At 32.2% G+C, this 15,764-nt stretch overlaps 1 protein-coding gene across 1 annotated transcript in view; it reads left to right on the plus strand.

Annotated features, from left to right (window-relative positions):
- Positions 1-14,015, plus strand: part of LOC124360293 (vitellogenin-4) — a 58,153-nt gene extending 44,138 nt beyond the window's left edge. Inside the window, 6 exon segments of the mRNA XM_046813797.1 lie at positions 1,919-2,171; positions 4,040-4,227; positions 5,451-5,568; positions 10,796-10,950; positions 12,060-12,211; positions 13,533-14,015. Of these exon segments, the coding sequence (XP_046669753.1) occupies positions 1,919-2,171; positions 4,040-4,227; positions 5,451-5,568; positions 10,796-10,950; positions 12,060-12,211; positions 13,533-13,716 (1,050 nt within the window). The 3' untranslated portion in view covers positions 13,717-14,015.
- The last annotated feature ends 1,749 nt before the right edge of the window (positions 14,016-15,764 follow it).

The raw sequence follows: 15,764 nt of genomic DNA on the forward strand, positions 1-15,764 counted from the left end.
AACTGAAGCCATCAAATCGTCTGTAACCAAAGAAGGGTGACTGGAGCAATCCATCTTTGAATTGTCATACCCACTTACGCACTTTACTTTCACTCATGACAGTATCACCGGTCACATCGCAAATCTGTCAATGAATTTTTGCTGCAGGCAGACAGAAACCGTATCGTTCAGCGAACCTCAGTCTTGTTGATAGTCTTAAATATTATGAAAGAACAGAACAGAACTGTACGGTTAGCTACAGAGCTGAAACTGAGCAGAGTTGTTATCAAGGCATGCCAGTACACAATGCACACGCTCATTGTGGTATGCACGTGAACTACTAATGTTTACAGCAAAACAGACTTTACTTAAAAAAACACACTTAGTATAATAAACAGTGCACTCACTCCAACTTCCCGATCTCACAGTGAATTGAAATTTAGAACATGTATACTTCATGGCTTAAATAGAAAAACTAAAGCATTTTATGAAGATCAAACATCCATAAGAGTTGAAATGGAATGTCACAACCCCTAGAACTAGAATATTTAGTTTTTTAACTCCCCAGTGTCCTAGAAAGATAAAATTTAACACCAACATGCCTCATGACTTACAAAGAAAAACAAAATTTTCATTATGATCAACCACCCACACAGATTTTAAAAAAGCTTCAAACTCTATGAAAAACCACACTTTTTCAACTTCCTGATGGCCTAGAGTAATGAAATGAAATTTTAAAAAAAGCACATGGCATAAGCTCTTAACAGACAAATTAAAGATTTTTCTTAAAGATCAACTAACTACCCATAGCATATGGCTGAAATAGGGTTACAACCTAGAAGAAATATGGTTATTTTAAGCTTTCCATTGTACTAGAAAGGTGAAATTTGACACACATATGTATTATACACTTAACAGACTACAGTACCGTAAATATATTAGATCAGAAGTAAATTACAACAGCCAGGAGTAGTCACTCTTTGACTGAAGTAGACTATTCAGAACAAGGTATGTATATATTTTCTTAATCGGGACAAAAAGACAAATACCATTATGGTGCCAGAAATAGCTAAGACCGGAAGTAGACAGCATTGGCTGGAAGTACACGTTTTTTCACCGACAAAGGCTTTCCAGACCTAAGTTTTTATATATTTTCTTGATCAGGCCAACAATATAAATACTACTACAACATCATACAGTAAACTTTTCAGATATATATATACACACATTCCACTACCATGGTATTTTAAATAAAGTAGATAAGGACCTTTAATAGATCCTTCTTGATTAAAGTAGGCTTCTCATAGTGTGTAAGTATATATGTTTTGTTCATGGCAACATAGAAAATTCTACTAATGCCTGTCAAAAGTATACTTAATTTTAACCAGAAATGCTTCTTTAGGTGCTAAACCTGAAATAAGAGTTAGTGACAACTTTGTTTAAATTTTCAACCTTTTAACCATGAACACCGAAATAATATGTGCCTTAAACATGTCTACTTCGTATTCAAAATTGTCTAAGGGCTCCATAATATTACATCATAAGTGCTTCCACTAAGATTACTTCAAACACTCGCCTAATATGGTTCAAGTGTTATTGATATTGCTGAAAATGTTCAATCAAATATGATGGAATGTTGCAAAGAAATTTGTGTATTTAATTTGTAGCCTACTCATAAAAACTGTTTCACTCTTCACCTTCAGGGCCCAAAACATTGTTCTTTAAACTTAATTCCAATTACAGTATTCTAAAATGGATTAGAAGATTAAAATATGTTTCAGAGGCCATCCTGAATAGTGTTTATTTAAAAAGGATGTATCTGTTATTTAATAAGAAATTGTGTGCAAAGCTGTGGGTAACTGATAGTTGATTATTACATTAATTATAAATGTAAATTGACTAGGCATGTCATCATGTGTTTTATTGTATTACTTATTAGGTTGAGCCTGTTCTAACTTTTGAGAAAAATGAAATGAAATTACAAATGTCAAGAAAAGATGGATTGCTGTGGGAAATTAAGGCTGTGATAAAGAAGAATTTGGATGGAAACCGTGAGCTGACTTTCAAGCTCTATCATACTCCAACTGTTAGAGTGACATCCTCAGATATCTGGAGAGTTATACAGTTTGAAGGAGCTTTTGTTTTGCCATCCAGCAAGGCGAGTGTGTTCAAACCTCCCTCTCCGCTAACAGGTAACATTGTGTGCCTAACATATTACAATTTTCATCTTCATCACACTATTCTTCTTTCATGTAATCTTTAACAAAATGTTTATTTATTCAGCATTTCAAATAACGTGTTCTTTACTTTAATTTATAAGTTTGAAACTAAGTTACCTAGTTTATTATAAAATATTTTAAAAGCAATGTTTTTGTAAATGCATTTAATATAAAATTTTTAAGTGTTGTGATGTGTTTTTTAAAATTTATTTTTATAGTTATTTATTTGGTACAAAGAACATAAATTTATGAAATATAGAGACGCTTTCCAGAATATCAATAATATTAAGGATATACGATTAGGTTTCATAACGATTTTATAACACATGGTTACCAAAATGGTGCCAATATTTCTCTATGTTAATGTAGAGAAATCCCTTGACTGGGTCTAAATAAGATCTAGCCAGATGAAATTATAAGTCTGTCACTTGGAAGACCACAGAGGGAATCATTTGTATATTTCTAGTATACCTAATCTGAGTACAGCAAACACCCCAGCAACCCAAATGGATGTCACTGTCTGTAAATACTAAGATAATGGGATAACTCGGTTGATAGATCTAGTTCAATGTAGAGAATGGTGGTTGGATTGGTGGGACTCCCTCAGTGCCAAAGACTTTAGTAAGACTAGACCTGGTAGAAACATTTCTCTCCTACTCACTAGTAGAGACTGGAACAGTGCTAGTCTTTTCTTAGTTCAGTGTCATGGCAGAAAACGAGTGTACCACACTATCCTTCCTCATGGATATGGAATCTTGGTAGGGTCGGTTCCAATCATCCCATGTATCCTCAATATTCTGTAACTTAAAGATCACATATTGCACCATGGAATATCACAGCATAGGAATGCATGTACTTAGCTAACAAAAACCGTATTACGGACCGTACTTCAAAACTCACAGGATTTTCAATTGCATCAAACATTTTTAACTGATATTATAAAACAACAAGGAGCGACAGTAATCTCTCACTAGCATGGCTAGATAGGCACTAAATGGAGAAACGCCCTGACATCAAAATGGCTGTGGTAGTCCCGCCCCTAGCAGCTACAGAGCGAAACATAATTTACTTTCTGGATAGTACTTGTATATATGATATTCTGCAAGAAGTCTTGGTTGCATATGTCTTTACTGTGTTCACTGATATACAAAAAAGTTATTGAATACAGCTCACTCACTGTCCTTGCTGCAACATTCCGTACAAACAAAGTTGATTGAAGCAATATGCTCCTTATAAAAAAGTGTCACGTTCACTGCACTTGTTGCTTGTGTACTCATTTTATTTAAGTACTTGCACTTTGGAGGTTATTTTTCAAGTTTATCGGGGTGTGCTTTCACTTGAGGTTTTTCAATATTCCCAAGGTAATTTTTATTTTTGTGTTTGGTGGCAACAGAAGTTTTGATTTGAACTCTTCTGAGCAGTTGATTAAAAAAAAATTAACTCTTCGTCAAGTTCTATCAAACATTCTCTTCGTAAAATATTAACATCATCATTTGCTTTTAAGATACTAAAAGCATTGATTGCAACAAAATTTAGTATTCTAATTAAAACTGTAAATGGCCACTTACAATTTATGTGTGATATACACTTTTCAGACCTATATTTATTGACAATGTCCACGTCACTTTTTGTTGCCTTGTAGTAAATTATTATTTCACGTAACTTTTTAAAAATTAGTGTTTATTTGAGTACTATCAAATCTTTCTGTGGCTTTGTTCTTAAAATCAAGACCTCTTCTATTTGGTGTTTCTGAATCTTAATATGTGTTATATTTAGAACTGAAAATGTGAGAATTCCCACTAATGGCTGATTAAATGAATGATTAATGTATGCACTGTAAGGTTACATGTTCATATCGTGGGGAGACTCATCGCCTACCCATGCAGACAAGGCTGCAGTGGTAGATGTCAAGGTGGAGGCATCTCACAACAATGGGCAAGACCTCCAATGTCCTGATCTTTCTCCTGTATGTCTTCAGTCAATCAGTGAATTGGCAACTCAACAAGAGGCAATCGTACAGTATGTTAATGTGAGTATACTTTCTGGGAGGATTGGGATAAGAGGAATAAAATATCTGCATATACCCCTAGAGAACTTATTGGGCTTTTGACAAAATACTAAAAAAGAACTCCCTCCTTCTTAAATAAATTTACAAAAAAATGCCTTTGAACTTTGCCAAAATTGGGCTCTAATCTTGGACAGAGGACACTAACTTTTGTATCAATTTGAAATCTTTGTTTGGATTTTGAGTAATGTACATATGTTTGATCTGTTAACTTTAATCAATAACAAAATATTGCTCAGCTATGGCTTGAAGAGTAACATAAGTTAAATTCAAACATTCAAATCATACTTGAGTTTAGTAGAAAATATAAAGTTGGTATGCTACAATTTTTGTGCCTCTCCCTGACCAAGGTAAAAATGATAAAATTAAACTTTTTATTTTGTGGTTTTATTATTGATATAAGTTTTATCTCATTGTTTCCACTTTCCTTTAAATAATTAAGTAACAAAGCAATAATTGGTTTGACTGATTTATCGCTTTATTAATTTTAAATCCATTTAAACATAATAATTAATCTACAAATTGTAATGTAACTTATTTGGTAACCAAACTTGACCCAAAAGATAATTAATTAAGAATAACAAAACAGGACATAGGTCAGGATATTTGGAATTACTGTTTTAATTGTATAACAGGTAACTAGACTAACAAATCTCAAAAATACACTTGGGTATACATTTGGGTTCTGTTGGTCTCTAGATCACTGTATTGTAAGTATGACCAAAATGTCATCTACAAAAACCTTCTGATCCACCCAGTTAGTTGATTTTGTAAAATGTTAGATAAAATTATTGTCACTTTTAATACCTACTTATGATTTTTCCCTTTTATTTGTAATGTATATGTCATTAACACATTCTGACATTGGCCACTGAATCTGCTTCAAGGCCCAAAGATTACCACATAAATTCTGAAGTATTAATAGCACTTAAATATAAACTGAACACTTTTTTATAGGATTATTTATTTATGATGTATATTTGTTGTCTAGTAAAATTTATTAATTTTTAAATATATTTATGTAATACAAATGCTTCTAATGTAAAATGATTCAACTAATTTAATTCTATTAATATGCATGTTTCCATACATTTGAAGTAAATAGATATCTTGCTATTTGTAATTGTTTACTTACAGTATAACATTGCTCTGTCAAGTAAAATGAAGAATGGCATATTTTCCAATAGCTGCCAGACTGGCTGATCACAGCAGCCCATGCTCTGTTCCCCAACTATGTCCAGACTGGGAGCTCCTCTACCACTATAGACTTCAGTTCCCCAGCCTTGCCTCCTTGGAAAGCTCAGGGTAGGTTTGATAATTTTTTATTGTGATTTGCACGTTCTAAAAATGAATTATTAATATACGTTCATAATATAAATTTAAGTTTGAATATTAATAATTAATCCGTTCAAAATTATGTATGTTAATTTACTCAACAATAATGGTTTCGTGTGCTTGTTAATAGTCCGACTAGAATACTGATAACTCTAAATCTACTATTGATAAAATCAGTGGCGTAATACATACCCCCGCAAACCCCCGCAATGCGGGGGGCGCGGCGTGTCAAGGGGCGCCACACGAAGGAATGAAAAAATAAAAAAAAATTATACCGATTTTACCAAATTTCTTAAGGTTGAATATCACTATTTTCATTGTAATTCCTTATAATTTTTTTTGTATAAATGAGCTAGCGAGGAATATCGTAGGCCTATTATCATTTCTTGTTTTAGTTAAACGCCTTCAAAACTAAAGCAGGCAAACTATTTGCTGAACCGCCACGGAAGTGTATTTTAAGGCGCTTTAGGACCGTGTGTGAGCGTGGGGGTGTGCGTGCGTGTACTGCCTTGTTTCATGTTGCGACTTGAATACTCCCCTCCCTCCCTCCACACTACCAAGTACCAATTATTGTTAGGTAGTTCCTTCACAGTATACTGTGGTTCCTTGTCACTCAGTCATATATTCATTACTCGTTACGTTTACTGCATTTTCGAAAGTTGTGATTTATTCAGTAGCCTACAACTGTTGGTGGCGGTGAAAAGTGTTTGCAAACTAACACCTCTTACAGGAAACTTCTATTATGGGACGATGTACTAGAAAAACTAAATCAATAATTAAACAAAAATGTCTAAAAAAACCTAGTGGTGCAGAATACCGAAAGCGGAAGAAGGAGGAGGAAGAAAAAGCAAAAAAACACCAAAAAATTGATCTATTTTTTAAATCTGACATATCTCTTAGTAAAAACAATGACAGTGTAAGGAAACAATAACTTCCGGTTTTAATTTGTGAGTGTAGTGAAATAAGTTCTGACCTACCTACCATCGAGACAGAAAAATGGAACATCTACTCAGACCCCACCTGAATTCACAAATAACGAAACCAGACGTGAGTCTAGACGTTAAGATAAATAATGATAGCTGTAGCTGTACCGTAGACATTGATAAAAACTGTGTTTTGCATATTGATACTAATGAAATCAGTCAACAACGTGGTGTTTTTAAAACTGACATTGGGCTCTACACTAATGACGGAGTATCCCTCTTAAAAGAGAAGATAAAACTTTCATTTTGAATTCTGAACCATGTAGGCCCACAGGGCCTTTTCCTAAAGACTCGACAAACAATAGATCTTTTAGCAGTGATTTTTATTACAAAATTGCCAAAACGTGGCAAAAACTAGAACGGTTTTGGCTTTGTTATTCACCTTTATTAAATGGCGTATACTGTGAACCTTGTTGGTTGTTCGCTGACAGAACTGACCCTAAATTTAAAGATGCTTGGTGTAAAGGTCTAATAAATGATTGGCAAGGGTTTAAGCAAAAAAATTAAAGAACATGAAACATCTCGTATACACTTAAATTCATGTTTAGCATATAGTACCGTAAAAAAATAGCCAAGATGCAAAATCACTTATTCAAAAGTATGAACCTGAGTATTGTGAGATTCTCAAAAGACTTTTAGATGTAGTAATAACTATGGCTACTTGTAACTTAGCGTTCAGAGGGCATCGGAATGAAAATATTGAAACAGTGGACACTACTTCTGGAAACTTTTTGAATATTATAGAATTTGTTGTCACGATACGATCCTCTTCTAAAAAGTCACTTAGAAAACGATCAAAGCAAAGTTAAGTATTTGTCTCCCAAAATCCCAAATGAAATGATCATGTTTGCGTCACAGCATGTTCTGGATGAAGTTGTAAGTGAAATCCAAGCAGCTCCTTTCTTCTCTCTGGTATTAGACACACTCAAGACGTCCTCAAAAACTGATCAACTATCGATAGTAATACGACATGTGGCAGTCCAAAACTACGAAAAACTTGAAATTAAAGAATCATTCTTAGGGTTCCATAGCTCTTACAGGCCAAAATTCGGAAAAAATTACTAACGAGGTTTGTAATTTTTTGGAAGAAGAAAACAACATTAAAATTGAAAAGTGTAGAGGCCAGGGTTATGACGGGGCAGCCGTAATGAGTGGAAACTATTCTGGAATCCAATCTAGAATAAAGCAAAAGTCGCCAAATGCAGAGTACGTGCATTGTGCCTCGCATAATTAAATTTGGTACTCAATGACTCAGTTACTGACATAACAGAAATGATTTTATTTTACGATTTGGTCAATCAAATTTACGTGTTTTTTCGGCGAAAGCCTGCCAAGATGGCAAGCTTTGAGAGAGAAATCTATGGAGCAAAGGGGGTCTATACTTAGCAAGACACTCAAAAGATTGTGTCCGACCCGTTGGTCATCTAGGTACGATTGTTTACTGGCCATAAAGTGTAACTTTGTTTCTGTCTTAAGCTGTTTGACGAATATTATTCTGACTTCTAAAAAGAATAAAGAGGTTTTAGAGGCAAACTGGACTCAAAAAACAAATGACGTGTTTTCAATTTGTATTGATGCTTACTTTCCAAAGTAAGGTTTTAGAGAGAATTAATATTACATCTAAAACACTACAAAAAGAGGATGTATCAATTGACGAAGCTACAGCCCTTCTTGGAAAGAGTATGACTGAACTAAAGAGAGCAAGAAATGAGTTTGAAGGTGTTGTTAAAGAAGCTGAAACGCTAGCCAGGGGATGGAATATTGAGTCTTCTCTGCCGACTAAACGATGTAAAAAAGTAAAAAACTTTTTTGACGAACTGACCAACGATGTTGAATTTTCTAATCCATTGCAAGAATTCAAAAGTAAAAGTATTTTACAGGAGCTTGGATATAGTTATTGCTCAAATCTCCAGACGTTTTGAGAGCATGGTCAGGATTAACGATCAGTTCATCTTTTTAACTCCAAAGTACCTCACAGAGAAAAGTGATGATGAACTAATATTTTTTCAGCCAGGAAAGTTTTGTGAGAAGTATGAGGAAGATGTTTCACACGGGTTGGAGACACAAATAGTGTGTTTCAGAAACATTGTTTCGGATGAAATTAAAAACAAGAGGATTGAAAAAAGTTAAGGATTTAGCCTCATATTTAATGATAGAAAACGTGACTTTGTCAAGCAGCCTTCCTGATGTCTGCACAGCGATGATGATGTTCTTGACTCTCCCAGTTACGTCAGCGTCAGCGGAAAGGTTCGTAATCACCAAAATATCATAAAAACCCGTACTAACTAAAATTAATTTTTGTGTTAAGAAGAGTTATTATACCCTTTAATTATATACTTGTATTATAACCTGAAAATGGCATATATGTTAACAACATAGTTTTTTAATCTTATATAAATTTCAGGTCATTTTCTAAACTCAAGCTCATAAAGAATTATTTGAGAAAACACTATGACCAATACCAGGCCTGAGCGCTTTGGGAGTCTTGAGCATAGAACATGAAAGGGCTCGTAGGATCAACTTGAAGATGTTAGCTGAAAAATATTTCAGTTTTAAGAAGAGGAGAGGGTTTAAATAAATGGAAAATAATTAACATGTCTACAATTTTTTCTATTTTTATTTTAATGTTTGAGATAGTTTTCATTAATAAATAATTATGATGATGAATAATTCATTTTAAAGTTTTCTTTTCCTTTTTGATCTTTTTACAAAATGTATAAAAATAAACATTGCACAGCACGGGACTATCAAACTATTTACACAAATTTAAAGCCACTCTTTAAAAAGTAAAGGTTTGTTTTCTATTACAATTTACCGTAAGTAGAGTGAACATCATGAGAATAAAGGTAGACCAGGGGAAGTAGGCTATAATTATAACGATGCGTGTAGGTCAGTAGGAGGAAGGGGGGGGGGGGTGTTAGGAGCCGACAGGAGGGGCGCATTTCAGTACGCTGCGGGGGGGGCGCGACTCTGTCTAGTTACGCCACTGGATAAAATGTTTGTTAGACACTTGAAAATTGAGTTATTTAATAGTGCTCTTTATGACATAGGTCTCACTGACCACTGTTTGTTAGGGTTGGTTATAAAATATGGTTCTAGTTTTAAGCAAATTGAAGGAATTTGATTGGACTGTGTGCTATTAGTGACACGACAAAAGACACGAATCATTGTTACAAAAAAATTCCATGAAATCTTATTATCAATCATGAATTGCTGTAAAGCCCATATTAGGTCGAATAAGATAAATAAAGCTAGATCATTTAGTCTATGGATTTTAAATGAGTTTGTAAATTATCTGATATATCATAACGTTAATTGTAATTGTGGAACTGGATAATTTTTTCAAATATTTAGGAAACATCTGTAAATCTACATGAAAATTTAATCTGGGACACCACACAACAATGATTTACAAAAGAGTAAAATCAGCAGTTAGGCCTTTTTATTTTCTAAATTGCTGAAAACGATTTAATTCGCTTTAATAGACTCTTGATTTCAAACGGGATTCAATGTTCGAGAGGAACCTATGGATTATACAATGAACAATCAAAAACATCAAAATTATTTTATAAGATTAATTCCAACTGCCAGAAAGTTCTATTCTTTTATTCACACAATTCAAAATTGATACCATCCTAGAAAACATATATTTGGCTTCAAAGTTCTTAAACTATTTTATCTAAGATGTGGCAACACAACAACTAGTGGCCTGTTTTATGAAACATGAGGTAATAATCAAGAGAGATTTCAGATTGCCAAAAGTAACTAAAACTTGTTATTTAAACAATCATTCCAGTATACTGGTCTTAAATATTTTAATCAACTACCTAACCCATTAAATCATGTCACATCTTAAAGTCATTCCTTTCAGAAGTGAGGAGCTGGCTATTTACATTACAACATGTATTTTTCACATATAGTTCATTACTTTAAAATATTACATAACTGTATATTTTCAGTAAAATTTTCACTCTCTGGTTCTTTTTTGCTTTCATATTAACTCTTTTGGTTTTCAACCTTTTTTGTGGTTAGAATTGTTTGTTTAGGTTGTATAATTAATGTTATGTTATGTATTAATAATTATGTATTCTATTTTTATGGTTTTTATAAATATGAAACAATTTTATTGTTCAAATTCATTTTAATGATGATTGATAATCTACTAAAATAAATTCCAACCATTCTCAGTGAACGATTTTTTGTTCTTTTTGAAGGTTTATGTGCTATAAACAGTCAGACAGTGCTGACAATGGACAACACAACTAAGAGCCTGTCTCTGACATCTTGCTTCACAGTTTTGTTAGCGGACTGTTCTGAAGATGCCTCATTTGCAGTTCTCGTCAAGAAAATGGCAGAACCTCAACATCTGGTAACATTTACGTTACCATTCATATTCATTCAGTATCACTTTTATTTGTATTTTGTAGATCTTAGATTAACTACAGCATAATGTTATTTAGTGAAACTGTGTCAAGTAATCACTTTATATACCATGACAGAATTCTTTCTAAACAATTTCATTTTTTGCTTAGGATTAAGTATTTATTATTAATAATAAATCATTATTCTACCAGGTATTTATTATTAATAATAAATCATTATTCTACCAATCAAATTCTTTAATTCAGAAATAAATTTTGCACATTAGCTGTATTTATTGTAAAAATATTGACTAGGTATGTTTAAAACATTGTATTATTAAAATTTCAAATATAAACACACAAATATATTTGCTGTCATAACTTAAAAGTGCATATTATCTACCTTCACTACCACTTCAAATACTTTTTCTTCATGCCATCTACTTTTATTTATATATGCTCATGTGTGTATCTATGTCTGTTTTAATAGTACATAAAGTGTTTTTTTAAGCTCACCCTAAGAATTAATTTATTGCCATATAACAGTACATACAGCCAAAAGATTATGTAAGGAGCAAAATTAATTTCTTTTGAATATTTTTCTAACAATTCATTTTGCTCTCAACAACTAGTGATTTGAAAAGCTACGTAGAATATTATTAAATGTGTATAATCATGAAGATTTCATCTTGACAACCCTTGACTACAGTAACTGAATTTTACTTTGATTAACTTTTTAATTTACCATAAAAGAACTTCACTGAAATATCTTACTAAATTGAAAAAATGTTCAGTTCTGATACTTTGAAAACAAAATTTTATAAATTTAAACTTTGATTTCTATGTGCATGCTATCAATTATATTTGCTCTTATAAAATTGGTCAGTACTGACTAATACCATCTTATAACCTCATTGCTCTGAAACTCATACGTTTATACCACATGTTTAAGTAACATTTTCATATTTTACACAGATTTTATAAAATATAATCTCAAATAAGTCTTCTTATTTCTTTTAGGCATAAAAATATTTCTCTCCGGTACAAGAAATTTAGATTGGTAAGGTAAACCTTAATAATTATTATCATATAATTGAAGCTCAATTTTGTATTTCAGGCTATGAAGCTTTACCTTGGAGAGGATATAATTGAACTTCTACCAAGTACCAATGGTAGTATTGACATATTTCTAAATGAAAGTATAAAATTAAGTCCTATAACAGAAGATTACCATCATGGAGGGACAAACGAGACAAACCCATTTTTCAGGTATTTAACATCTTTGCTTTTGTTTCCTATTCCTCGTACAAGTGGTATACATTATTGTTTTTAAACAGAACAATCCAAATTGCTTATATGGGCTGGGCAATTAGAATGAATCTTGGTGCTCTGTTGCCTTGTAACCGTGCAACCCGGCTATTTCATCTGGCTGAGACTGTAGTCATGCTTGTGGAGACATCTGGGTTATGTCCAACAATAAAATAAGAGAGTATTGCTATCAAATCTTATTGTTTCAAATTGCTGTATTCTGATTAACTGTATCACAACACTATCTCAAACAGCTGACCAGCATAGGAATATATTAATAAAATATAAAAATCAATGTTTGTTTGGCAGATGCACTTTGGTACACTGTCAAAACTTTAGCAACTGCCACTTGAAACCTGGGATTTGTAGAAGTAAAAGTTAATTTTGATTTTTAAAAGTGTTTAAGAGTTACATGGTAACTTCAACACTTTTATACCATGATTATTGGTTGTAGAATTATGGGAGATAAGTCATTTTAAAGGAAAGGTGAATACACATCCAAACGCTTTTTAATGTTTTCCTTGTAAAGTGTGTGCCTTCTGATTATTAAACAATGAAATACGAAAAAGATTGTTTTTCCAAATAACTAATGAAAATATTGAAAAACTAAAAGCGCTTGAATGGGTATTATTTCTTTACAGTGAAACATTGTCTATAATTAATTTATTGATTAAGATTAATGTATTAAATGTTTTGTTTAAAATTGATGTTATAGGGCTAAAATTAAGATGACCACCAGTACAGCTGACTCTTAATATGTTGTTTTGGTTTATAATTATCAATTGTCCTACTCCGTAGACTAGTGGATATAGTAACGGCTTTCTAACTGAGAGATCACGGGTTCAAATCCCGTGGAGGTCCAATCATGATAGGAATAACAGCCACAGTGACCATAAAACAAGCCAGCAGAGCCAAGAGCGGAGGCTTAAAAGAGAATAAAATAAAAATTATCAATAAGTGAGATAAATAAATAAAAATGTAAAAGAATATTTTGCTATAATGTGACTGGCTAATGAACTTACCCAAGCTATATTTACATAATATCTCTATACAAAGTTTGGTCTGGATTAGTGACTTGTAATCGTGTTTACAAACTCATTTTATACTGCATAAGCCCCTATGTATGTAATTATAAAACTCTAAACACTCGATGAAGTTATCTAAAATGCAAAAGTTCGTATAGTAAAAAAATTAAAGAAAATCAATATTATGTACTGTTTTAGAGGTTTTGATTTCCTTTGAAAGACAAATGAAGCTATTGTATTCCTGAACTCTGTTACAGTATTTCTGTGAAACAAGGGGGAGCCACTGAGGTGGAACTACATAATGGTGTGGTCGTGCAGCACTACACACAGACAATCGTGGCTCTGGTCCCAGGAATATTCAGGGGCTACACTTGTGGACTCTGTGCCGACTTTAACAGTGACACTAACAACGAACCTGTCACGTACTACACTCAGTGTTAGATATTTAGTTTAATAATTGTGTATAGTACCAAAATATACAATCACTGTATTTATTTGGTGATTTTTGACCTTAAACAAAACAATAAACTGTATTTATTTTTAAATGTTATAAGTTTGCAGTATATTTATTTTTAATAATGTGAGTAATTTACACTGATCAATGTAACCCATGTTCTGCCCGGACTCAAGTGGAGTCTCGAGAAGTTACTTTGTTACTAATTTTAAATTAATATTTTAAGACTATTGATTTTCTTGTAATAGTAAATAAGAAAAATTATTAATTAAATATTTTTAATGTGTTTTTATATTTTAATTCCCAAAACCATTATTCTGCGTATAGTTGTGTTCATTCAAAACACTTTAACAAAGTTAATTATTACTTTCTTCTATGCTTATTAATGTACTTCATTTTGTTCTAACACAAAAATATTATATTCTTTAATTTTTTACTACTTGTAAACTACAAAAATGTATGTACAAATTTTACTTAATCCTAACTTGAATATTCCCGGATAAGTATTGTCAAATGGACTATTTTATGTCACATTTCATAAATTGATAATATAAATAACAAACACACGATGCAATATGACTCAATATAAACTGTCAACTGAGGCATAGAACATGTTACGGATATAGTCAGTTGCATGATGGTCAAAACTGATGTATTTAATATCTTTTATCTTACAGGATGGTTGTCTAAAATATGAAATTATCGTAATTATACTTATAATATAATAAAATAAATGACACAAAATATCATATTTTATTTAAAAAGTTTTTTAAATACTTTAATACAAATTTTTTAACTGTCCAATGTATTGCACAATAGTTTTTTAAGGTTTAACTAACCAATTTGTAACAAATTAGAATCTTTTCACTTAAGTTTTAAGACAGCTTAGACACGCAAAAAAAACGCACAAGCCTTGATGTGAACCGACCAGCTCTTGCTATTCCAGTGCACTATATTGTTGTATTTAGATAAACGTAGTTTTCCTTTTGACCTTTGAGGTCTTCTACTACCTATAGATTAATACTCGTACAAACTATATGCACACGGTTTTTATCTACATAAATAATGAAAATGAAATGTCGTTTGTTGGTAAGCACACCACTTGAGAATGTTGCATGGATTTGATTGTATAAAAAAGTATTCATAATGATTCCAATTAGGTGTTAAAAGAAAGAAAAATTGAAACAATATAATTGTATAAATAGTAGAGTTTACACTGAAGCGGAAAATTCCAAACATTTCGAGAGGCAATAGTGTTCTGTAAAACAGCAATGATAATAGTATTATCTAACTTTTACTATATGCGGTACTAGTGACAAATGTAAACCATTTCATGTTTTCTGGATGTTATTTTAACATTGCTATAAATTTGAATTTAATTAACAAAATTGTGATTGTAATAATTGTGTATGTCCATTTAAGGTATTTAAGGTACCCGATATTGAGTTTCTTTGACATTGTGGCATGGAATATTTACAGTAACTGAAGAATTATAAAAGAGAGACTAGGCACTATCATGAATCAACTAGCCATTCGCTCCATGAAGGAATTAGAAGAAACAAGGGAGTGCAGCAAGCCTGCGACCATTGCAAATGGAATCACAAGCAATTTACCAAACATAAAGTGCACATTTTTATGGCTAAAAACCATTGCATGGGAACGAATCCATTCTGCACGGATGAGGAATACAATACTGCTTAGACACACAAAAATGTATATATTTCCTACACTGAACCAAGAAAATATGATAGTAAAACAAACAGAGATAGGAGAAAACAGATTTACACATATTTGTACTTACCAAAAATGAAAATCATGGGTTAAAATGAAGACAGCGAGCAGGGTGGCACACTAAGCAGGTAGATGTTTGTTATAAGGATTTAATTCACTTGTTAAACTTGTGATAGTTTTTAATATGATAAAATTTGAGGGTTAATGTAAAAATTCAGTTAACTTTTTCAGTTAACTAAAATAGTTGATTCTTGAGTTCACAATTTAGTACTAGCAGGGTAAACTCCAAAATTGTCGTGCTGTT

This window comes from Homalodisca vitripennis, chromosome 4 (genome assembly GCF_021130785.1).
Source record: "Homalodisca vitripennis isolate AUS2020 chromosome 4, UT_GWSS_2.1, whole genome shotgun sequence".
Lineage (NCBI taxonomy): Eukaryota > Metazoa > Arthropoda > Insecta > Hemiptera > Cicadellidae > Homalodisca > Homalodisca vitripennis.